This window comes from Heterodontus francisci, unplaced genomic scaffold, assembly GCF_036365525.1.
Source record: "Heterodontus francisci isolate sHetFra1 unplaced genomic scaffold, sHetFra1.hap1 HAP1_SCAFFOLD_757, whole genome shotgun sequence".
Taxonomy (NCBI): domain Eukaryota; kingdom Metazoa; phylum Chordata; class Chondrichthyes; order Heterodontiformes; family Heterodontidae; genus Heterodontus; species Heterodontus francisci.
In genome coordinates, this window is record NW_027140538.1 from 349,344 (window position 1) to 373,664 (window position 24,321).

Genomic DNA, 24,321 nt, shown 5'->3' on the forward strand with positions numbered 1-24,321 from the left:
CTCACACTGAAGAATGCCTGCAGAGTCTCATCGACAGGTTTGCGTCTGCCTGCAATGAATTTGGCCTAACCATCAGCCTCAAGAAAACGAACATCATGGGGCAGGATGTCAGAAATGCTCCATCCATCAATATTGGCGACCACGCTCTGGAAGTGGTTCAAGAGTTCACCTACCTAGGCTCAACTATCACCAGTAACCTGTCTCTAGATGCAGAAATCAACAAGCGCATGGGTAAGGCTTCCACTGCTATGTTCAGACTGGCCAAGAGAGTGTGGGAAAATGGCGCACTGACACGGAACACAAAAGTCCGAGTGTATCAGGCCTGTGTCCTCAGTACCTTGCTCTACGGCAGCGAGGCCTGGACAACGTATGCCAGCCAAGAGCGACGTCTCAATTCATTCCATCTTCGCTGCCTTCGGAGAATACTTGGCATCAGGTGGCAGGACTATATCTCCAACACAGAAGTCCTTGAAGCGACCAACATCCCCAGCTTATACACACTACTGAGTCAGCGGCGCTTGAGATGGCTTGGCCATGTGAGCCGCATGGAAGATGGCAGGATCCCCAAAGACACATTGTACAGCGAGCTCGCCACTGGTATCAGACCCACCGGCCGTCCATGTCTCCGTTATAAAGACGTCTGCAAACGCGACATGAAATCGTGTGACATTGATCACAAGTCGTGGGAGTCAGTTGCCAGCATTCGCCAGAGCTGGCGGGCAGCCATAAAGACAGGGCTAAATTGTGGCGAGTCGAAGAGACTTAGTAGTTGGCAGGAAAAAAGACAGAGGTGCAAGGGGAGAGCCAACTGTGCAACAGCCCCGACAAACAAATTTCTCTGCAGCACCTGTGGAAGAGCCTGTCACTCCAGAATTGGCCTTTTTGCCACTCCAGGCGCTGCTTCACAAACCACTGACCACCTCCAGGCGCGTATCCATTGTCTCTCGAGATAAGGAGGCCCAAAAGAGTGCAAAGCCAGAACTGTTCACAGTCAGAACACATAACTTTCTAATTCAGTTACTGCTCCTCTACCCGCTTGAAAAAACGGATAAGTTTCCATCGCCGAGCTGGTGCAAAACCTTAAAATCAGTTTGAGAATTCACATGGTGGGTGCATCGACAAAGATGAACGGATTCACATAACAACAGAAACCAAAGCTGCTTTTGTTTAACGCACAGAAGTGATGCAGTCAGGGCCAGGCATTCAGTATGTTGTTAGATAGAAATGCGGACAAAATGTAATTCCGATTTTGGGCTGTTTCTTTAAAAACAAACAATTACAATGTCTGTTTGCGTAAAACGAGAGCAGCCCAAATCTGCAGTATTTTGCTTTTATTACAGTGAAGGGAGTTGGCTGCTTGTTCAAATGACTGGAAGTAATGTCAATGCTCCCCTGCTTCAGGATCTCACGGGAGGTGTCTCTCAATTATAAATATGGGATTTCTCTTAATCTCTCATCCCACAGTTAGTTGGAGTTCCGTGTCCAGCGGCAAGAGTCACCATCACTTCTCAGACAGAATGAGAGTTCCATACAGCTTTTATCCATTTAAAATGTTACCACCGCTTGTCCAGACAGGAATGATTTACTATCCGATTATAGCAGCAATTGGAATCCCAGGTAAGTGATTATATTCAGTCACTAAATGTATAAAGTAGAGGTTAACTGTATTCCTGCTCTTATCTCGGTAACTGTTCCTTTTCACTGTTTTTTATTCTCACGCCAATCCAAAAGCAGAACCTCATTCCTTGTATTTTCCACTCTCCTCTACTCATTACAGATTATTTGTTGACGTTAAAATGTTCTTTTAAATCTCCATCAAAGCCTGCAGATTATTTTCTTCATTTAACATCTTCAAACTGGTTCCGTCTGAACTGAGAATGCGTTCAGTGCGTGATAAAACGGATTATTTCAGTTTAATTTTTCCGTTGCCCAACAGACTCACTCTCCTCTCCTTCATTCCAGTAACAGTCAGTAATATCTGACAAGCAATAACTTTTACTCTTCCTTCACTGTTTTATAAAATGCCCCAGTTTCTCCCCCTCTGATTTCTGCTGGGGACAGATCTGCTGACAGATATATACTTGTGAGTACGGACAGTCAGCACCGGGATTTGTTCAGTCCCATTATTCAGATATTCTCACTGTTCTCGGTCTGTTTCCACAATGTGTTGGATCTTATTCCTGATGATCACAATCCACTCCGAGTGTGGATTTGTTCTCCGTGAAGGAACACAGACTCTCCCTCTAATCTTCTCTCCTGGCCGGTTACCAGCCTGTTCTCAGTTACCTCTTCTCCCACCGAGCGGGTATTCTGTTCCCTTCAGCCGGTGGGAGGCAGCTGGTTTCTGTCCCAGACCTTCCTGCAGGTGGGGCAGGGAATTCAACACAGTGAAAGAGTGATTTAAACACTGCAGCGGGACTCTGTGAAACGGTCCTGCGTTGCCCCAGTTGAGAAACTCGTTTCAGCTTTCACCATCCGGATTTGACCAATCTCACGCTCGCAGTTTGATACAAAAACGCTGCACTCTGAGCATGTCCGTCCACCCAGTCAAATCACTGGTCCTCTCAAATACCATGTAATTTAACTCCAGATTCTTGTACATAGAAGATATCCTAATCATATTTCCACACCCTGTCCCCCTAAACCTTCACCACCTCTTCCTCCATCCACCTGTTCAATCTACTCTGTATCTGGATATAGTTTCTGCCTCAACCCCTAATCCTGGAACTGAACTGCACCGTTTCCTAACTCTCTTTGTGAAGAAATTTCTCCTGCTTTCTGTTCCAAATATCTTCCATTTAATCTTTCAGCTCTGCTGCCTCCCGCTGCAGTGTTGCAGTCACTCTTTCGCTGCATTGAATTCCCTGCCCCACCTGCAGGAAGGTCTGGGACAGAAACCAGCTGCCTCCCACCGGCTGAAGGGAACAGAATACCCGCTCGGTGGGAGAAGAGGTAACTGAGAACAGGCTGGTAACCGGACAGGAGAGAAGATCAGAGGGAGAGTCTGTGTTCCTTCACGGAGCACAAATCCACACTCGGAGTGGATTGTTATCATCAGGAATAAGATCCAACACATTGTGGAAACAGACCGAGAACAGTGAGAATATCTGAATAATGGGACTGAACAAATCCCGGTGTTCACTGTCTCATTTTTTCGAAACCATGTTCTTCCATCGACCTTCTCCCACTCTTCCATAACTTTAAACACTTCCATTATATCGCCCTGTAATCTATGTCGCTGTTACTTTCTTCTCCCTCACTTTTACAGTTTAATGTGACAGAGCCCAGTGTGTGAAAATGGTGCAGTTTAACCCTTACTGTACCACGGACTCAAATTCCCCACTTGAGGTGTGAAAGTAAAATCTCACAATCAGTGGAACGAGTCCCCATCTCCAGAGGACACTGAACCTTTACAGATTTATTTTTGAAGAAATGTGACCGACATTAAACTCCAATGCTCCGGCTGTTGTTTTTTGAAATTCTGCTGAGCCTATTTAAAGATGTTACACAGGAAGAGAAGAGTGAAGTGAGTTGTCTCACTGTCTCACTGACTCTCACTAACCTCAGGGTCAATGCAGCCCAATGCTCCCATTGGAAGATTCACTCCTGTATTTCGAAGGGTTTCTCTGAATGTATCCGCTCACGGGGTCAGTTAGATCTCGGTGTCCCGCAGCAATATTCATAATTATTTCTCATAGATAAATGAAGTTTAATTTATTGTGCATCCATTTGACCAAGCGATTCTTTGTGTTCCTGGTTACGGATTCTAAACTTATTTATTTTATGCAGGGTTTAACTGTATCACCGCTCGTTTTGCGTATTCTTCAAATTGCTGTGTTTCTTCTGAAGTATTTGTTTTGCTGTTTCTAATTCAAGATCAGAGTTTAACTATATATCACGTCAGTAGATATCACGTCTATTACAGTAGAGAAAGAAAATGTTGTCGAGGAGAATACTGAGATACAGACTACTCGGCTAGATGGGATTGAGGTTCACAAGGAGGAGGTGTTAGCAATTTTGGAAAGTGTGAAAATAGATAAGTCCCCTGGGCCAGATGGGATTTATCCTAGGATTCTCTGGGAAGCCAGGGAGGAGATTGCAGAGCCTTTGTCCTTGATCTTTATGTCGTCATTGTCGACAGGAATAGTGCTGGAAGACTGGAGGATAGCAAATGTTGTCCCCTTGTTCAAGAAGGGGAGTAGAGACAGCCCTGGTGATTATAGACCTGTGAGCCTTACTTTGGTTGTGGGTAAAATGTTGGAAAAGGTTATAAGAGATAGGATTTATAATCATCTTGAAAAGAATAAGTTCATTAGCGATAGTCAGCACGGTTTTGTGAAGGGTAGGTCGTGCCTCACAAACCTTATTGAGTTTTTCGAGAAGGTGACCAAACAGGTGGATGAGGGTAAAGCCGTGGATGTGGTGTATATGGATTTCAGTAAGGCGTTTGATAAGGTTCCCCACGGTAGGCTATTGCAGAAAATACGGAAGTATGGGATTGAAGGTGATTTAGTGCTTTGGTTCAGAAATTGGCTAGCTGAAAGAAGACAGAGGGTGGTGGTTGATGGCAAATGTTCATCCTGGAGTTTAGTTACTAGTGGTGTACCGCAAGGATCTGTTTTGGGGCCACTGCTGTTTGTCATTTTTATAAATGACCTGGAAGAGGGTGTAGAAGGGTGGGTTAGTAAATTTGCGGATGACACGAAGGTCGGTGGAGTTGTGGATAGGGCCGAAGGATGTTATAGGTTACAGAGGGACATAGATAGGCTGCAGAGCTGGGCTGAGAGATGGCAAATGGAGTTTAATGCGGAAAAGTGCGAGGTGATTCACTTTGGAAGGAGTAACAGGAATGCAGAATACTGGGCTAATGGGAAGATTCTTGGTAGTGTAGATGAGCAGAGAGATCTTGGTGTCCAGGTACATAAATCCCTGAAAGTTGCCCCCCAGGTTAATAGGGCTGTTAAGAAGGCATATGGTGTGTTAGCTTTTATTAGTAGGGGGATCGAGTTTCGGAGCCACAAGGTCATGCTGCAGCTGTACAGAACTCTGGTGCGGCCGCACCTGGAGTGTTGCGTGCAGTTCTGGTCACCGCATTATAGGAAGGATGTGGAAGCTTTGGAAAGGGTGCAGAGGAGATTTACTGGGATGTTGCCTGGTATGGAGGGAAGGTCCTACGAGGAAAGGCTGAGGGACTTGAGGTTGTTTTCGTTGGAGAGAAGGAGGAGGAGAGGTGACTTAATAGAGACATATAAGATAATCAGAGGGTTAGATAGGGTGGATAGTGAGAGTCTTTTTCCTCGGATGGTGATGGTAAACACGAGGGGACATAGCTTTAAGTTGAGGGGTGATAGATATAGGACAGATGTCAGAGGTAGTTTCTTTACTCAGAGAGTAGTAGGGGCGTGGAACGCCCTGCCTGCAACAGTAGTAGACTCGCCAACTTTAAGGGCATTTAAGTGATCATTGGATAGACATATGGATGAAAATGGAATAGTGTAGGTCAGATGGTTTCACAGGTCGGCGCAACATCGAGGGCCGAAGGGCCTGTACTGCGCTGTAATGTTTTATGTTCTATGTTCTATGTTCCTCCCATTCCGCCACTTTCTGCATATGATCTGCTTACTGGGATCATAATATGCTTATAATATCCCGCAAAATCTCCTCTCTACACTGTCAGCCTCGCTACCTCGCTGTATTTTAAGAAACTCCTTAAAAACTACTACTTTGACCAAGTTTTTGGTATTTTTTTTACTTCTTTCATGGATATGGACATCGCTGGCATCATTACCCATCCCTCATTGCCCTTGACAACTGAATGGCTTCCTAGGTCACTTCAGAGGGCAGTTAAGAGTCAACCACATTGCTGTGGGTCTGAAGTCACATGTAGGCCAGATCACATCAGGAAAGCAGATTTTCTTCCCTGTAGGACATGAGTGAACCACATGGGTTTGACAACAATCAATGATAGTTTCATAGCACCATTACTTAGACTAACTTTCAATTCAAGATTTGTTAATTAATAGAATTTGTGTTCTACCAGCTGTTGTGATAGGATTTGAACCCGCATCTAGGGCATCAGCCTGGGTATCTACATTACTAGTTCAGTGACATGACTACTGTACCACTGTCTCCCCATCTGACCTCATATCTCTTTATGTGGTTCTGTGTCACAGTCTGCTTCATAATGCTCCTGTGAAGCACTTTGGCACATTTAGTTACCATAAACGCGCGCTATGAACAGAAGTTTTGTTGTAGAAAACCCCAAATTGTTATCTTCATGCAATGTCATCTTGTGCACGTGTATTAACTATTATCTAAATGGTGAAAGGTTGCAAAGCTGTAAGATGTAGAGGGATCTGGGTGTCCTAATGCATGAATCACAAAAGGTTAGTATGCATGTACAGCAAATCATTAGGAAAGCAAATGGAATGTTACCGTTTATTGCGAGGGAAATTGAATACAAAGATAAGGAGGTAATGATTCAGTTATACATGTCATTGGTGAGACCACATCTGGAATACTGTGTACATTATTTGTCTCCTTTTTTGAGGAAGGATGTAAGTGCGTTGGAAGCAGTTCGGAGCCGGTTTCCTAGACTAATGGAGTGGGCAGGTCGTCTTCTGAGGAAAGCTTGGACAGTTTAGGCTTGTATCTGCTGGAGTTTAGAAGAGTAACAGGCAGCTTGATTGAAACATAAACCCTGAGGGGTCTTGACAGGGTGAATGTGGAAAGAATGTTTCCTCTTGTGGGAGAATCTAGAACTTGGGATCACTGTTTAAAAATAAGTGGTCATCCATTTAAGACGAAGATGAGGATTTTATTTTTCCATCACAGGGTAGTGAGTCTTTGGAAATCTCTTCCTCCAAATATGGTGGAAGCAGAATCTTTGAATATTTTTAAGGCAGAGGTAGATTGATTCTTAAGCTGATAAGCAAGGGGTGAAAGATTATCGGGGATAAAAACAAGAAATGCTGGAACCATTCAGCAGGTCTGGCAGCATCTGTGAAAAGAGAAGCAGAGTTAACGTTTTGGGTCAGTGACCCTTCTTCGGAACCGGTTGCGAGCTGGGAGACAGAGATCGGTGATGCATGTTAATGTAATGTTACTTTCCTTTATCTTTCGGATGTATGAATGATAAACTGTGCATGAGATGCAGTTGTACAGAGTCTTGGTCAGACCCCCGCTGGAGTACTGCATTCAGTGGGGCAGCGCCCCACTGGGAAGATGTATTGGCGTTGGGGCGGGGTGGCCTGGGGGTTTCAGCCCAGATTCAACAGACTGATACCAGGGCTGAAAGGATCAAATTCAGAGGACAGGATCCATAAACTTAGCCCGTGTTCCCTTGTGTTCGGAATTTTGATGGGTGACACAGTCCAAGTATTTAAATTGATAATATGATTTGAAGGGTAGATGGAAGTAAACTGTTTCCTGGCGCCGTGTAATCGAAAACAAGGGAAAATAATCTTAAAATTAGAATTATGCCATTTAAGAATGAAAGCAGAATTTTTCACGGAAGGAATAGCGGAAATCTGGAGTTCGTTCTCTTTAAAGCCTGTTACTGCTTGCTCAATTACATTTTAAAGACTGAGATTGATAGATTTTTAAGGTAAGAATATAAAGGACGATGGAAACAAGACATGAATGGAGTTAAGGCACAGATTAGCCAGGGTCTAATGGAGTGTTGGGAAAGGCTTGTGGGGCTGAATAACCTCCTCTTGTGTTCTTATATTCCTCTGCGTTAATCACCAGATCATCAGAACTTCTGAAATGAGTGAAACATTAATCGCAAGACTGGAATCAGTGTAACTGAAACCTCTATCGGGACAAATGGTTTCTGATGTTATTCTTACTGAGTTTCGAGTTCCCAGTAAGTCTCTCTGAAGTATTACCGATGGTCTAAATCCATCTCTCCCTCGATGAATGCTCTCTCTGTTCATTTACTCTGTTCGTTTTGAAGTGATTATTTTGCTAATTTCAGGTCTGTTACGGAAATTACGAGAATATCATGCACTGCCGTTCCTCCATTTTCCATTTGGGATATATTTATTGATAGGACAATGTTCTTTCAAACTCCAGCTAACACACCAATGGTTTTCTACATTAATAGTCTCGGGCTGTTACGGTTTTATTTCAGAATGTGAACAGCATTCACAGAATGGGATATGATGAGATTATGAAGTAGTTCCAGTTAATCTGCAGCAGCGACACGGGCCTTTGCTGAATGTTCTCCTGTGGACATTCTCTGGTCACTTTATCTCCATCGCCCTTCACTGCAACAGCCGTGGTTCAGTGGTTCCCCTCTCCTCTCTGAGTCAGGAGGATGTGGTTTCGAGACCCTTTTGAAAGTCCAGGTTGATAGTTCAAGAAGTACTAATGCCATGCTGCACAGTTGAATAACAGACACTCCTAGGCTGTTTTATATGAACCTCAAATTCACAAACTCTGTAGCTTCCAAATCAGTACTTTTTGACTCACAATTTGCGCCACCGGATGTGATGTCTTTCCTATCGTACTCTTTCGAACAAAGTACTCCTAAACGAATATCACGAAACAGATTATTATTTTGTGGGGCTTTGTGTGCAAATTCACATTTAATTGTGCACTCGGAAGTCAAAGTGACCACCTCCCGACAGAAGGTGAAGGCCCATATTGACACTGTGTGTGAAACTTACCAGAGCTAGGTATTACTGCGAAGTTCAAGGAACTCTGTGCTGAGGTCGCTGGTAACATTGTTGTATTGCCAATTATTTCCTGAAACCACACTGGTCAAACATCATATTCAAAGCTTCAATCGTGCACCAACTTCAGTAAAGATGTATCCTCGCTAAACTATATGATAATTTTGTATGTCAGTTGAAAAATACATTATAATGTTTATATTTCGGATATGACACGAACAATGAACGCTGAGGCTGAAGGAATCGAGAGTTGGGAAACGATAAGCATTAAGGAACAGTTATAATGACATTTTTAGATTTAACAGGCGACATTGGTGGTTGGATTCTGTGAGCGATGGACATTGTTTGCTTTGTTTCCAGTCATTGCATAACATTTACAAACAGAAACAAGTATAAATGATTGTAATCGTTTTATAATTAGATTCATTGTTAATTCAGAGTCACGACTCCTTAAACTGTCACTCTAAGTAAGACGGGGACTATAATGAATAAATCATTGAATAACTGGTACAATTGTTAAATCAATGACTATTTGAATAACGAACAGGTGGCATGATTGATCAATGTTTATGGCAGAATATTTTAGATAAATAAGTTACGAACGAAACTAAAACGTATTGGGAGCAGTCTCACCACACGGACTGCAACGGTTCAAGAAAATGCCTCACCTCCATCTCTCGCAGTGACTGGGAAGCAACACACCATCTCTGATTCCGGATTACTACAGTCATTTTTCTTAGAACTTTCCCACGACATTTCTGTGTCAAAGGTACCCGTCCCACTCACTCCTCACCCAACCACACACACACAAACACTGAATTAAATTAAGCTTATACACTCTGAAACGCCTGTGATAGAATTTACACCGAAGAGTTTATTATCAAAGTCAGTTCTAGAGGAATACAGTTAATTATTTCGACACCAGCTGCTCAGGATGTCTCTTCAGTGCAGAAATGTCTCTGGTACATGTTGTATTCTCTCTCTCTCTCACATTCCGGCTTACCCTCTTTCTATATCAAATTGTTAAACTGTTGAAGGACACAATATCCTGCAGATCCCAAGGATCCCAGTCAAACTATTCGGAATATCTCTTATATTGTTGATTGTTTGTTCTGGAGCTCAGGTTTATATATTGCCCCGATCCTCTGGGATGGACTTCAGGACAGTCTTTCACACCAGGGAGATGGATTCTCAATATTGCTGATGTACCGGTTTAATATTACAGAGCGATTCGGCCAATTCAGAGGGAACACCTTCTTACTCATTATCTCTGAAGGTGACTCTCGGTAGGTATCTGGTTTTACCTGAAACCTCTGGTCTCACTTGCACTGATCTTTGCAGCCATCCTGGTATCGCCACCACCATCTCCCTCTGAGGTTTCCTGCAATATCAGAGGTGACAACATCCTGGTCTGGATTGTCGTCCTTCTTCTATCGTCTACTTTGGAAAGTTCTTCTGTTCCGAGGATCAACGGATGAAATATTGTTGTGTTGCTGCTCACATCTCAACTTCACTTTGCGGCCATTGTTGGATTTTATTCAGATGGGATTGTGTTGTTTAAATCGCCGATGAATTTCCAGAGAGGGGAAATCGGCTGAACATCTGAAATGTTCATCCGGTGGTTTGTAAACAGAAACTTCTGTTATTTGGTCGAGTTGATCCACAGCAATTCACCATGTAATATGTTGTTTGGCAGCTGTTTTTCACCGGTCTTTACTCATTACCGCTAGTCTGAAAATATAACCTGGCAACTCTAGGCCATTTCCCTCACCAGGTATCTACTCTCCTCTGCTGTTCACGGATCCAAACCCCGCCGTTTAATCTAATTTCTTGGCAGTCCTCGTTTAGCATTTACCACATTTTGGGCCGGTTTCATTCTCACGATTCCCTACTAGATCATTTATCTTCCAATTTATTATTGACCATTTATTACTTATTTTCAATTAATTTTTTTATGTTTTCTTTTGATTAGTTCATTTGTTCTTTCACTGGACTGTTACTTCTTGCAATTATTTATAGTTTATTATCTCACTGTTAACTTACTTGTAGCAGTTCAATGGCTGGAAATTTACCCCGAGCTCTTCCGTTCTCCACTGCACGTCCGATGATGTTACAGTGGAACGGGAGCAGCTCTGAGCAAATTCCACACAAAGTCTACTTGGTTCGTTCGATGTTATTTGCTAAAGGTATCTCTTTAAATTTATTTACTCCACACTGTATACATTACATTGCAATTTCATATCAAAATCTTTTCAATTACACAATTCCAGCAGCAGTAAACTCCAGTTCCCATCCCATGATCCTGCAGTAAAGGACATTTCATACTAAACACTGTGGACCTGAATCATTCCTTGTATCCTAATGGATGATCCTTTTTTTTCTGTTCGTTTGTGTTTTGCAGTAAATGTGATGACGATTGTGATCCTGTCCCGGGGAAAGTGCAGTCTCTCCAGATGTATCACTCACTACCTGGTCGCCATGGCAGCAGCGGATCTATTGGTCACTATCACTGACGTGGTGTTAAATCGGATTAATGATTATTATTTCCCGACTACCTTCCTGTTTCTCACCCCTGTGTGCTCTTTCCACACCGTCCTGGTTCGTGCAGCCACTGATATTTCTGTCTGGTTAACAGTCGCTTTCACTTTTGATCGTTTTGTTACTATTTGTTGCCAGAAGCTGAGGACTAAATATTGCACCGAGAAAACGGCAGCTGTAGTTATAGGAACTGTGTGTCTGCTGTTCTGTTTTAAAAACATTCCCTGGTACTTTACATTTGAACCCTACATTACAATCGACAACATACCCTGGGGCTGCCATCAAAAGCTGCAGTATTACACATTAACTGCATGGGTAGCATTTAGCTGGATTGACCGCTGTCTCACCCCACTGCTCCCAACATTCCTGATATTACTGCTCAATGCTCTGACCATTGGACACATTTTAGTGGCCAGTAGAGTCCGCAGGAGGTTGAGGGGCACCAGGAATGCCGTGGATCACAGTGATCCGGAGATGGAGAGCAGAAGAAAATCTATCATTTTACTGTTCGCTATATCCGGAAACTTCATACTGTTATGGATGACGTATGTGATAGTTTTCCTATTAATACAAATTACAAACCAATATTATTCAACAGGTTTCAATGACCCGATGACAATCGCAGACTATACCAGCTACATGCTCCTGCTTTTGAGCTGCTGCACAAACACGTGTATTTATGCAGTGATCCAGACTAAATTCAGAGAGGAGCTGAAGAATGGGATGAAATATCCACTGAGGATAATACTTACATTATTGAAACAAAGAAAATAACAGAGGAATTCCCAGAATTGAAGCTGAATCACATCTCATATCATATCCTGTGTTCTTTGTGTCTTCTGCTGACTCCATCTCTGGCCCACTCTGCTCCAGTTATAATGTTGGACAATATCAGACAAAGACTGTGTTTTTCAATGTAGGAGTCTGTGACCGAGGTAGAAACGGTGACATTATCCAGATGATAATAGAGGTTTTTGTTTTCTCTTTGTTTTCTCAATGAAATTGATCCGGATGAAACTGACGAGCACAGCTGCCGATACTTCAATCTCCGATCCTGCTGTCTTCACAGTCCAGAGTGTCTGCAGCCACGGCATGCGGTAAGTCCATTGAGGTGAAGAAGGAGCTGCGGGACCCGAGAGAAGTCCTGAGAAAAGGTGCCCCGAACACCCAAAAAATCCACGAACGCCCCCCCGCCCCCCCCCCCCCCCACCCCCCGGCCACAACTTCAAAGCGCCCGCGGGAGATGGCTCGGAGAGCATCTGCAGCGCACTGTCGGCAATGCTGCATGCCTTTATTTAAACCACTGCAAAAAAAAAACCCTTAGCAAATGTAATCGCCTCTAAGTCTGCTTCACCTCCCGAAGGACGTGGATGAGCTTTCCGGACGTCGATGGTGGGCACTGAGGAAATGGCTTATTACCTGCACCAGATTCCCCCCCACTCCCACCCCTTTACCCCCCTTCCACCCCCCCACCCCCGTCCCCTTCCCTGCTCCACCCTCTCAGCTCACCCCCTCACAACCCCCGTCCCAGCCCGCCCCCCCTCGCACCATCTTCACCCCGCACCCCCTTCCCCTGCAACCCCCCCACCCCCTCCCTCTACCCCTCCCCCTTGCATCCCCTCCTCCCACCGGCACCATCCTACACCTGTGTAGGGGCCCCAACAACCCCACTGCCTTGTGGGCGTCTCGGGAGGGACCAAGGCTAAGGGAGTAAACCCTAACAGAAAATCCGGAGCGGAACCCCGTAGGCGGTCATGTGTCACCTTTGGCATGTTTCCGGCAGTTCCTGCAGCCATACTGGTGCCAAACGTCGTGTCCTGCACTCCTTTGGACCCCACCAGAAAGGCCGAGAGGGGGGTTTTGACGACTGGGCAACTCTCAACCTCCATAAATTTGCCCAGGCATGCGCCATGGAGAGGTCACTCCATAGTTGCCTCACAGCGACTAAAACAACACGGAAGGCAGCAGTTATGGGTTATAAGTCCAGATAAATTGGCGTAGAAACTGGGCGCCACGGGTTGCCTTTGTCGGTGGGAGAGGTCATTGCACCTCACTGGACAGCTACCGCCCGCCTCAAACCGGGCAGCCCCCGGTCAATAAGGTTCTGTCCCGCCACAGTCTGCCTGCTTCAATGGGTGCTTGGAGTTCAGGGTCATTGCCCGAAAGGTGGACTGATACACCGCACCAAACAACATGAAAAAAGGAAAGAAGGTACCAGCCCTTTGCTTTGCAAGCTGGAACGTCAGAACTATGTGTCCTGGCCTGTCGGAAGACCTTACACAAATCAACGATTCTCGGAAGACCGCCATCATTAACAACGAGCTCAGTAGACTCAATGTGGACATTGCAGCACTTCAGGAGACTCGCCTCCCCGCGAGTGGCTCTCTAGCAGAGCAAGACTACACCTTCTTCTGGCAGGGCAGGGATCCTGAAGAACCAAGACAGCATGGAGTGGGCTTCGCCATCAGAAACTCCTTGCTCAGCATGATAGAGCCTCCCTCAAATGGCTCGGAACGCATACTGTCCATCCGACTGCTCACCACCTCTGGTCCAGTACACCTACTCAGCATCTATGCTCCAACACTCTGCTCCCCACCTGAAGCTAAAGACCAGTTCTATGAACAACTCCATAACATCATTAGCAGCATCCCCAACACCGAACACCTATTCCTGCTGGGGGACTTTAATGCCAGGGTTGGGGCCGACCATGACTCATGGCCCTCCTGCCTTGGGCGCTATGGCGTTGGAAGGATGAATGAGAACGGGCAGAGACTGCTTGAGTTATGTACCTATCATAACCTCTGCATCACCAACTCGTTCTTTCACACTAAACCCTGTCACCAGGTTTCATGGAGGCACCCAAGATCACGTCGTTGGCACCAGCTAGACCTCATTGTCACAAGGTGAGCCGCCTTAAACAGTGTTCAAATCACACGCAGCTTCCACAGTGTGGACTGCAACACCGACCACTCCCTGGTGTGCAGCAAGGTTAGACTCAGACCAAAGAAGTTGCATCATTCCAAGCAGAAGGGCCACCCGCGCATCAACACGAGCAGAATTTCTCACCCACAGCTGTTACAAAAATTTCTAAATTCACTTGTAACAGCCCTTCAAAACACTCCCACAGGGGATGCTGAGACCAAGTGGGCCCACATCAGAGACGCCATCTATGAGTCAGCTTTGACCACCTAAGGCAAAAGTGCGAAGAGAAATGCATACTGGTTTCAATCTCATAATGAAGAGCTGGAACCTGTCATAGCCGCTAAGCGCATTGCACTGTTGAACTACAAGAAAGCCCCCAGCGATTTAACATCCGCAGCACTTAAAGCAGCCAGAAGTACTGCACAAAGAACAGCTAGGCGTTGCGCAAACGACTACTGGCAACACCTATGCAGTCATATTCAGCTGGCCTCAGACACCGGAAACATCAGAGGAATGTATGATGGCATGAAGAGAGCTCTTGGGCCAACCATCAAGAAGATCGCCCCCCTCAAATCTAAATCGGGGGACATAATCACTGACCAACGCAAACAGATGGACCGCTGGGTTGAGCACTACCTAGAACTGTACTCCAGGGAGAATGCTGTCACTGAGACTGACCTCAATGCAGCCCAGCCTCTACCAGTCATGGATGAGCTGGACATACAGCCAACCAAATCGGAACTCAGTGATGCCATTGATTCCCTAGCCAGCGGAAAAGCCCCTGGGAAGGACAGCATTACCCCTGAAATAATCAAGAGTGCCAAGCCTGCTATACTCTCAGCACTACATGAACTGCTATGCCTGTGCTGGGACGAGGGAGCAGTACCCCAGGACATGCGCGATGCCAACATCATCACCCTCTATAAAAACAAAGGTGACCGCGGTGACTGCAACAACTACCGTGGAATCTCCCTGCTCAGCATAGTGGGGAAAGTCTTTGCTCGAGTCGCTCTGAACAGGCTCCAGAAGCTGGCCGAGCGCGTCTACCCTGAGGCACAGTGTGGCTTTCGTGCAGAGAGATCGACCATTGACATGCTGTTCTCCCTTCGTCAGATACAGGGGAAATGCCGTGAACAACAGATGCCCCTCTACATTGCTTTCATTGATCTCACCAAAGCCTTTGACCTCGTCAGCAGACGTGGTCTCTTCAGACTACTAGAAAAGATCGGATGTCCACCAAAGCTACTAAGTATCGTCACCTCATTCCATGACAATATGAAAGGCACAATTCAACATGGTGGCTCCTCATCAGAGCCCTTTCCTATCCTGAGTGGTGTGAAACAGGGCTGTGTTCTCGCACCCACACTTTTTGGGATTTTCTTCTCCCTGCTGCTTTCACATGCGTTCAAATCCTCTGAAGAAGGAATTTTCCTCCACACAAGATCAGGGGGCAGGTTGTTCAACCTTGCCCGTCTAAGAGCGAAGTCCAAAGTACGGAAAGTCCTCATCAGAGAACTCCTCTTTGCTGACGATGCTGCTTTAACATCTCACACTGAAGAGTGCCTGCAGAGTCTCATCGACAGGTTTGCGTCTGCCTGCAATGAATTTGGCCTAACCATCAGCCTCAAGAAAATGAACATCATGGGGCAGGACGTCAGAAATGCTCCATCCATCAATATTGGCGACCACGCTCTGGAAGTGGTTCAAGAGTTCACCTACCTAGGCTCAACTATCACCAGTAACCTGTCTCTAGATGCAGAAATCAACAAGCGCATGGGTAAGGCTTCCACTGCTATGTCCAGACTGGCCAAGAGAGTGTGGGAAAATGGCGCACTGACACGGAACACAAAAGTCCGAGTGTATCAGGCCTGTGTCCTCAGTACCTTGCTCTACAGCAGCGAGGCCTGGACAACGTATGCCAGCCAAGAGCGACGTCTCAATTCATTCCATCTTCGCTGCCTTCGGAGAATACTTGGCATCAGGTGGCAGGACTATATCTCCAACACAGAAGTCCTTGAAGCGGCCAACACCCCCAGCTTATACACACTACTGAGTCAGCGGCGCTTGAGATGGCTTGGCCATGTGAGCCGCATGGAAGATGGCAGGATCCCCAAAGACACATTGTGCAGCGAGCTCGCCACTGGTATCAGACCCACCGGCTGTCCATGTCTCCGCTATAAAGACGTCTGCAAACGCGACATGAAATCGTGTGACATTGATCACAAGCCGTGGGAGTCAGTTGCCAGCATTCGCCAGAGCTGGCGGGCAGCCATAAAGACAGGGCTAAATTGTGGCGAGTCGAAGAGACTTAGTAGTTGGCAGGAAAAAAGACAGAGGCGCAAGGGGAGAGCCAACTGTGCAACAGCCCCGACAAACAAATTTCTCTGCAGCACCTGTGGAAGAGCCTGTCACTCTAGAATTGGCCTTTATAGCCACTCCAGGCGCTGCTTCACAAACCACTGACCACCTCCAGGCGCGTATCCATTGTCTCTCGAGATAAGGAGGCCCAAAAGAAAAAAGAATAGAGGTAGAATTTCATTGCATTAAATCACACTGCTGGACCCAAAGAGATAAAGGAACCAGCACTGAGGTTTAGGTTGGTGTGAGAATAGGTGAAATGCGGGATATGATTCAGAACATGTGAGAAATCCCAGGGGTGGGTGAAAGGAGAATAATCCTGTGTCAAATTAATATCTAAAGATAAGGAGGTGGAGGACAAATATGTGTGAAATCCGTAAAGTAATAAACAGATCAATCTTGTAAAGGACATGTACTGCTTTTGGTCTTTTATTGTCTCTATTTCGCCAACATTTCCTCCATCACCATTGTGGATTTTTTGAACCTTCAGCTATGGAATTTCCAGTAGCGAGTTGACTTGGTTTGTGTCTATGAACAGTGTTTTTTTTTCTAGTAGCTCGCCCCCTGGGTTTGTGTCTGGAGTCAGAAAGTCGGTTAGACTTTAGAGGGAGGCCACTCGGTCCATCGAATTCATGCCGGTTCTCCACCGAGCTATCCAATCAGACCAGAAGTGGACACAATGCTCTAGTTGGGTCCTAACCGGAGCTTTAGAAAAATCTGGCATAACTGCCCTGCTTTTGTACTCAATGCCTCTATCTGTGCAGCCTTTAACTCCAGAAACAGATGTTCGTGTCCCATCCACATCTCAGTTTGTGTGAAGGACTCCCTGGGTCAGTATGTTATCCAATACAAACAATGTGGAATTTATTTAAAGTCACATAATACTGAGTTGTATTCCAGGAGCAGCGGTGGTTTTGTGTATGGATGTCGCTTGCTGAAACACTATTTGATTTCCTCTTCTGAAATAAGCAGGTACCAATTAATGCGTTGCTGTTCGACAGGAGTCACATTCAGGCCAATCCGGGACTATGTTTAGCAGAACATAGTTCATTTGTCGATGTATTCGCGCGACCTGGGCCCATTTACTCACGGAAACAAAAAAAAAATCATTTTAAAAACATTCAACATTGATCATAAAAGCGATCCAGGGATAATAGCAATTAGTTAATCAGTGGTCGCCTAGTTTAAACGGTAAATGCAGGAACATGCGAATTAGGAGCAGGAGTAGATCACTGGACCACACGAACCTGCTCCGCCTTTCAATAAGTTCATTGCTGAGTTGATTACTCCACATTTCCACCTACACCTGATAACTTACTATCCCCTGTGGTTGTCTTTGATTTTTAACCTTCGAGTAATCACAAGATTACTTCAGCTCTGCCGCATGACGGCTCATACTGTATAGTTTTTAATTTACTCTTTATTCACTTCAGAAATTCAAATCCAATTTGCTGCCCATTTCACATATTAATGTACTGAACTTGAACAAATGGTGAATATTCCATCTTTCAATTATTTTGAGAATAATATCTACACAGAGCCTTATACATGCTCACAAGAGGATATTTTTCCAATACGCTTTCAGTTTTGTTCGACTCCCGTGAAGAAAAAACAAACAAAATAAACACATCAAAATTCCTTCTTTGAATGATCAGGAATCTGGTCACACTATTCGCTCAGTTCCTCGCCGCTCCACCAGGCCCGAAGAGACTCTTCTTCAATCTCCATCTCAAAATAGATTCCCATGGGATTCCCAATCCCACTCTGCTGCCCTCATCCAGCAAGGAAACCTCACACAACTGCTGAGCAAAGTGCTTGAAATTATTTAACTGCGGACATGTGACCAGGAAATGGAACAGATTCTCGTCCTGTGTCCTGCACACTGGGCAGGTTCCCGCCTCCCCTCTCCCCATTTTATACAAAACAGGCAAGATAAATATCCAGTTGTAGGCCAATTTAAAATACACTTCAATCCATTCTGGACATTCAGAATACATCCACACAAAATACTGTGGATGCTGGGAATCTGAAATTTAAAAAAACACAGAAAGTGCAGGAAATATTCACCAGGTCTGGCATTATTTGTGCAGAGAGAAACAGGGTTAACGTTTCTACTCTGTGACTTTTCATCATTCTTGTCGGACATGATCCGTGTTGCCCTTTTCGAAAATCCCACCCGAAAGACAATTGCTGAACTGAATTTTGCAGAATCTGCAATGACTTTTTGTTTTTTTATTAATACACGCAATGGCGCTTACCCATTGTCTTTCGAGACAAGGAGGCCAAAGAGAGAGAGAGAATTGCCATTATTTACTATCAAGAGGAGATGGTCGGATTCGTACTTGTCGGAGTTATCATTGCCTGATACTTGTGTGGCGTGAACCTAACTGTCTGTATGTAAATGTTTGTCTTTGTGCTTATGTCTGTCTGTGTAACTGTCTGTGTGTATGTTTCTGCGCCTCAAATTGTCTGCACTTTTCTGCGTGGGTGTTTGTTACTCAGTCTCCTCGATCCAATTACTCTGGATCTGAATTTACAAAGAGATGGAAATGTGAATTGTAAATTTTCTTTCAACAAATGCAACTGGTTTCCGTTAGCAAAAAAGGAAAAACATAACAATCATGCAATGAAAAGTAATTCTTTATTGTGTTGGTTTAGCAGGCGAAACAGCAAGCTCAGGTATAAAGACAGCTGGGGCCGTGATTCGGATTTGAACCGAAGTTGCAGCGGCCACGACGCAGAGTACTAACCACTGTACAATCACGGCGCCACGTCCCACCTGGGCAGCTCAGCGCTTACCCTATAACACACTCAAAAACGAAACTGCTTCGAAAAGATGCATTTTGGTGACAAGACCAAAATAAGAAGTCAACAATACTCCCACGAATGGAATTCGACACACGCCCCAGCACCGACTACAGCTTTCATCTACTAGCTTAGACCGTTCACCCAGGTTACCATCAATAACTGTCTACAGTTTTGAAACTAACTGAAAGCTGGTTTTCCTGATGATTGCCCGCCCACTCCATGGTTTTGCATTGGACAGAGAGAATACAATCAAATGTTATCAAATGTATTTTTGGAAAGACTGAGTGGAACAAGAACCATGAACGCCACCATCTGTAGACTGTGGATGTGTTCCTCATTAGTATAATGGTGAGTATTCTCATCTATGATATAGGAGAGCGGGATTGAAATTGCTGACAGCAACAATGCAATTTTAACAAGTCAAACTTCTCAGTCGTTGTGTAACTTCCGAAACGTCATCATCCTGGAACATTAACTCTGTTTCTCATTACAAAGATGCTGTCAAACCTGCTGAGTAACTCCAGCATTCTCTTTTTATATTTCACATTTCCAGCATCTGCAACATTTCACTTTTGTGTGAAATTGGGGAATATATGACTCTATTTGTGGATAAATCTCGACTCCGTTTGGGACCCACAGCTTCTGGTTGGATTCTCTCCGTCCAATACAAAACCTTGGACTCGGTGGGCAATCGGGGGAACCCAGTTTTCAGTTAGATTCAAAGCTGTAATCAGTTATTTATGATACTCTGAGTGAACGGTCTAAAGCAGTGCATTAAAGCTGTAGTCACTGCTGGGACGTGTGTCGAATTCCATTCGTGGGAGTATTTTTAACTTCTTATTTTGGTCTTGTCACCAAAATGCATCTTTTCGAAGCAGTTCCGTTTTTAACTGTATTTATAGAGTACTCGCTACACTGTGCAGTTGGCATGTGGTGCTGTGATCATATTGTAGATAATTCTCTGTGTTGTGGCCGCAGTCACCTCAGTTTGAATCCGCGTTCCAACACCAGCTGTCTTTATACCTTTGCTTTCTGCTTCGCCTGCAATAAAGAATCAGTTTTCATTGTATGTTTGTTATATTTTTCTTGTTTTGCTGACGGAAACCAATTTACTGCATCAAAACCTCGCGCTCTCACATGGCTGTACTTGATGCTCCAAAATGAAAATCCCACATTTTTCTCCTTCCACAATCACTAACCCTCCTTTACTTTCCTCCTTCCATTTCATTGTCACTTTACTGCGGGATTACCTAATATAACACTCACATTCAATATTTAAGCGTTTATGTTGTTCTGACACCACCGCTGTTCCTGGGGGTGGATCTCCCATTTACACCAATGTACATCTGTGCCTTGAAACCAGTCGATACTTTTTGATCTGTGGGATGGCCAGTCAGACAAGCGCTGTGAAAGCAGGACTGACCTCCGGAAGGGCAGCGGCGCCATTGCTCACAACATTTTCTTGGGAATCTGTTGATAATTTCAAAGCTAACTGAAGACCTGGGTTTATTTTTTTTTACACGCTGGCTGGCGCTTTTCTCTAAGCAGATGAAGTGAATGAAAGATGGGCTGACAAGCTGAGGCGGCGCATCAAGTTGGAAATTGTTCCGAATTCAAGTTATCTGCTGAAATGTGCGATTGAAATGAATGGAGGATAAATGAAAAGATTGCGAATGGTGAATAAGGAGCGATTAGAACAGGTTGGTCCTGAGAGAAATATCGTTTGAACTCCTGTGACGCAGGAGGCTGTGTTCAGAAACTGCAGGCTTTAAAACACTTGTGTGGAAATATAAAGAACGCTCTTGTGTGAGAAGAGCTGAAAAAGCAAATGCGTCCTTGAGACAAGTTCCGTTTTGTTAGGAAAACTGCTCTCGTGAAAATGCAACATTAAAAACAGAAACTGCTGGAAATATTCATCAGGTCAGACACCAGCTGGTGATTCAGTTGGCTGAAGAAATTATTCCTCTTTATTTACCCAATCAAATCCCTTTAATGTTTAAACAACTCGATCAGTTCATTCCTCAATCCTCCTCTAGACTCCGAACTAAAACAGTATTCGGAAAGTGGGTCGGCAGACTGTGGAATACAGTGGCACGGGGCAGCGGACAATATTTAAAATACTGCAACCTGTGGGACAAAGGGACAGAGGTCGAAGATGTACAAGGGCAGATTCAGCACCATAGGGGTTTTGAGACGTTATGCCATGCTACACCTAGGAACAACACCCCGAGTAAGAACCACACTGCCCAGACATCATTGGTCCAAATTTCCAAAAGTGCAAGAAAAGGTTCTTGACAAACATGAGAAGACAACGTCTATATATGACAGAAATGCGGGTACAGAGCTGTCTAGACGATACGTGGGATGAAATGTTTAGGTCATACATCCAACCAAAGGAACCTCGTCTCCTGCAGAGGTTTCCAAGGTATGCACTGAACCTGGGTCCTATGAGTTCATGACACTGAATGGAGTGGCTTCACGGAGAAACTGAAGCCAGCTGAAAGAGTTAACCAGTTGTGTAACATCCTGCACTCCAGTTGTGTCAAGAACATACTCCAAGGTGATTGTGTTTTTATTCTTTCACAGGAGGTGGGCATCACTAGCTACCCAGCATTTGTTAGCCATCCCCAATTGCCATTGAGAAGGTGACGGTAAGCCACCTTCTTGAACCATTGCAGTCCATGTGGTATAATGTTGGTAGGAAGGGAGCAACTGGATTTTGACCCAGTGACAGAAAAAGAGCGGCAATGTAGTTCCAAGTCAGGATGATGTGTGGCTTGGAGGAGTGTGTGCAGGTGGTGGTATTCCCACGCACCTACTGACCTTGTCCTTCTAGGTGGTAGAGGTTGCTGGTTTGGAAGGTGCTGTCAAGGATCCTTGGTGAGTTGCTGCAGTACATCTTGTAGATGATAAACACTGCAGCCACTGTGCGTGGTGATGAAGGGTGTGAATATTGAAAGTGATAAATGGTGTGTCAATCAAGAAGACTGCTTTGTTCTGGAGGGTAACGAGTTTCTTGTGTATTGTTGGAGCTGCACTCATCCAGGCAAGTGGAGAGTATTCCATCACATTCCTAACTTGTGCCTTGTAGATGGGCAGGATGTGGGGAGTCAGGAGGTGAGTTATTCGCTGCAGAATCACCAAGTCCGACCTGCTTTTGTCGTCACAGTACTTATGTGGCTGGTCCAGTTCAATTCCTGGTCAATGTTAACCTCAAGGATGTTTATAGTGGGGATTCAGTGATGGTAATGCTATTGAATGACAAGGAGAGATGGTTGGATTCTCTCTTGTTGGAGATGGTCATTACTGGCATTTGACTGCCATCTATGATGCCGAGGACCTTAGGAGGAGGCTGAGATGGACCATCCACTTGGCACTTCTGGATGAAGCTGGATGCAAATGCTTTAGCCTTGTCTTTCGCACTGAGCTGCCGAGTTCCCACACCATCATTGTGGAGGGGTTTTTGTGGCAGCTGCTCCTCCTGTTCGTTGTTTTATCATCGACCACCATTTATGACTGGATGACAACACTGCAAAGCTTAGGTCTGATCCATTGATTGTGGGAATCGCTCATCCTTCTCTATCGCATGCTGTTTCCACTGTTAGGCATGCAAGAGTCCGGTGTTGCACCTTCACCAGCTGACACCTCATTTTTGTAGGTTTGCCTGTTGCTGTTGCTGTTACTGTCATGCCTTCTTGTACTATTCATTGAACCAAGTTTGATCCCCTGAATAGTTTGTAATGGTAGAGTTGGGGAGGGGGGATGGGGGGGTGGTGGGAAATGTGGCCATGAGGTTACATGTTGTGGTTCAATACATTTCTGCTGTTGCTGATGGCCCACGGCGAGTCATGGATGCCCAGTTTTGAGTTTCTAGATCTGTTCAAAGTCTATCCCATTTAGCATGATGGTAGATATCCTCAATGTGAAGACGGGACTTCATCTTCCCAAGGACTGTAAGGTGGTCACTCCTACAAATACTATCACGGACAGCTGCATCTGCGACAAATAGATTGGTGAGACGAGGTCAAGTAGTTTTTTTCTCCCCTCTTGTTGGTTCCCTCACCACCTGCTGCTCACCCAGTCTAGCAGTCATGTCCTTTAGGAATCAGCCAGCTCGGTCAGTAGTGGTGCTACTGAACCACTATTGGTGATGGACATTGAAGTTCCCACCCAGAGTATATTCTGTGTCCTTGCCACCCTCAGTATCTTCTCCAATTGATGTTCAACATGGAGAAGCACTGATTCAGCAGCCGGGGGGCAGGGGTTGGGGGAGACGGGGTGGCGGCTGTGCAGTTGGTGGTAATCAGCAGGAGTTTTCTTGCCCATGTTTGACTTGACGTCATGAGATTTCATGGGGTCCACATTCAATATTGAGGACTCCCAAGGCAACTCCCTCCCGACTGTATACCAGTCTGTCGCCACTTCTGGTGTAAAAACAAGAAATGCTGGAACCACTTAGCAGGTCTGGCAGCATCTGTGGAAAGAGAAGCAGAGTTAACGTTTCGGGGCAGTGACCCTTCTTCGGAACCGTTCCGAAGAAGGGTCACTGACCTGAAACGTTAACTCTGCTTCTCTTTCCACAGATGCTGCCAGACCTGCTGAGTGGTTCCAGCATTTCTTGTTTTTATTTCAGATTTCCAGCATCCGCAGCATTTTGCTTTTATTTTAGTGCCACTTCTGGTGGGTCTGTTCTGCTGGTAGGACAGCACATACCCAGGGATTTTGATGGTGCTCTCTGCGTGATTATCTGTAAGGTATGATTCCGTGAGTATGACTATGTCAGGCTGTTGCTTGACTACTCTGTGGGTCAGCTTTCCCAATTTTAGCACAACCCCCGATGTTGGTCAGGAGGACTATGCAGGATCGCCAGGGCTGGGTTTGCAGTTGTCATTTCCAGTGCCTAGGTTGTCATTTCCAGTGGAGTCTGTCCAGTTTCATCTCTTTTCTTAATTTTCATAGAGCTTTGATACAACTTAGTGGTTTGATAAGGAAACCACATTGCTGGGGCTCTGGAGTC

General features: G+C 45.1%; 1 protein-coding gene across 1 annotated transcript; it reads left to right on the forward strand.

The window, feature by feature from the left end:
* Positions 1-1,281: 1,281 nt before the first annotated feature.
* On the forward strand, positions 1,282-11,990 carry LOC137360107 (probable G-protein coupled receptor 139). Its single transcript, XM_068025680.1, has 3 exons — positions 1,282-1,375; positions 1,465-1,617; positions 11,080-11,990. The coding sequence occupies exons 1-3, from the start codon at positions 1,282-1,284 to the stop codon at positions 11,988-11,990; spliced, it is 1,158 nt and encodes a 385-aa protein (XP_067881781.1).
* The last annotated feature ends 12,331 nt before the right edge of the window (positions 11,991-24,321 follow it).

Bases quoted from the DNA above. Each gene is read 5' to 3' on its own strand.
- LOC137360107 (XM_068025680.1), top strand. From the start codon at position 1,282: ATGTCTGTTTGCGTAAAACGAGAGCAGCCCAAATCTGCAGTATTTTGC. The intron at 1,376-1,464 runs GTAATGTCAATG...CTCATCCCACAG, and splicing joins GCTTGTTCAAATGACTGGAA to TTAGTTGGAGTTCCGTGTCC. The intron at 1,618-11,079 runs GTAAGTGATTAT...TGTGTTTTGCAG, and splicing joins AGCAGCAATTGGAATCCCAG to TAAATGTGATGACGATTGTG.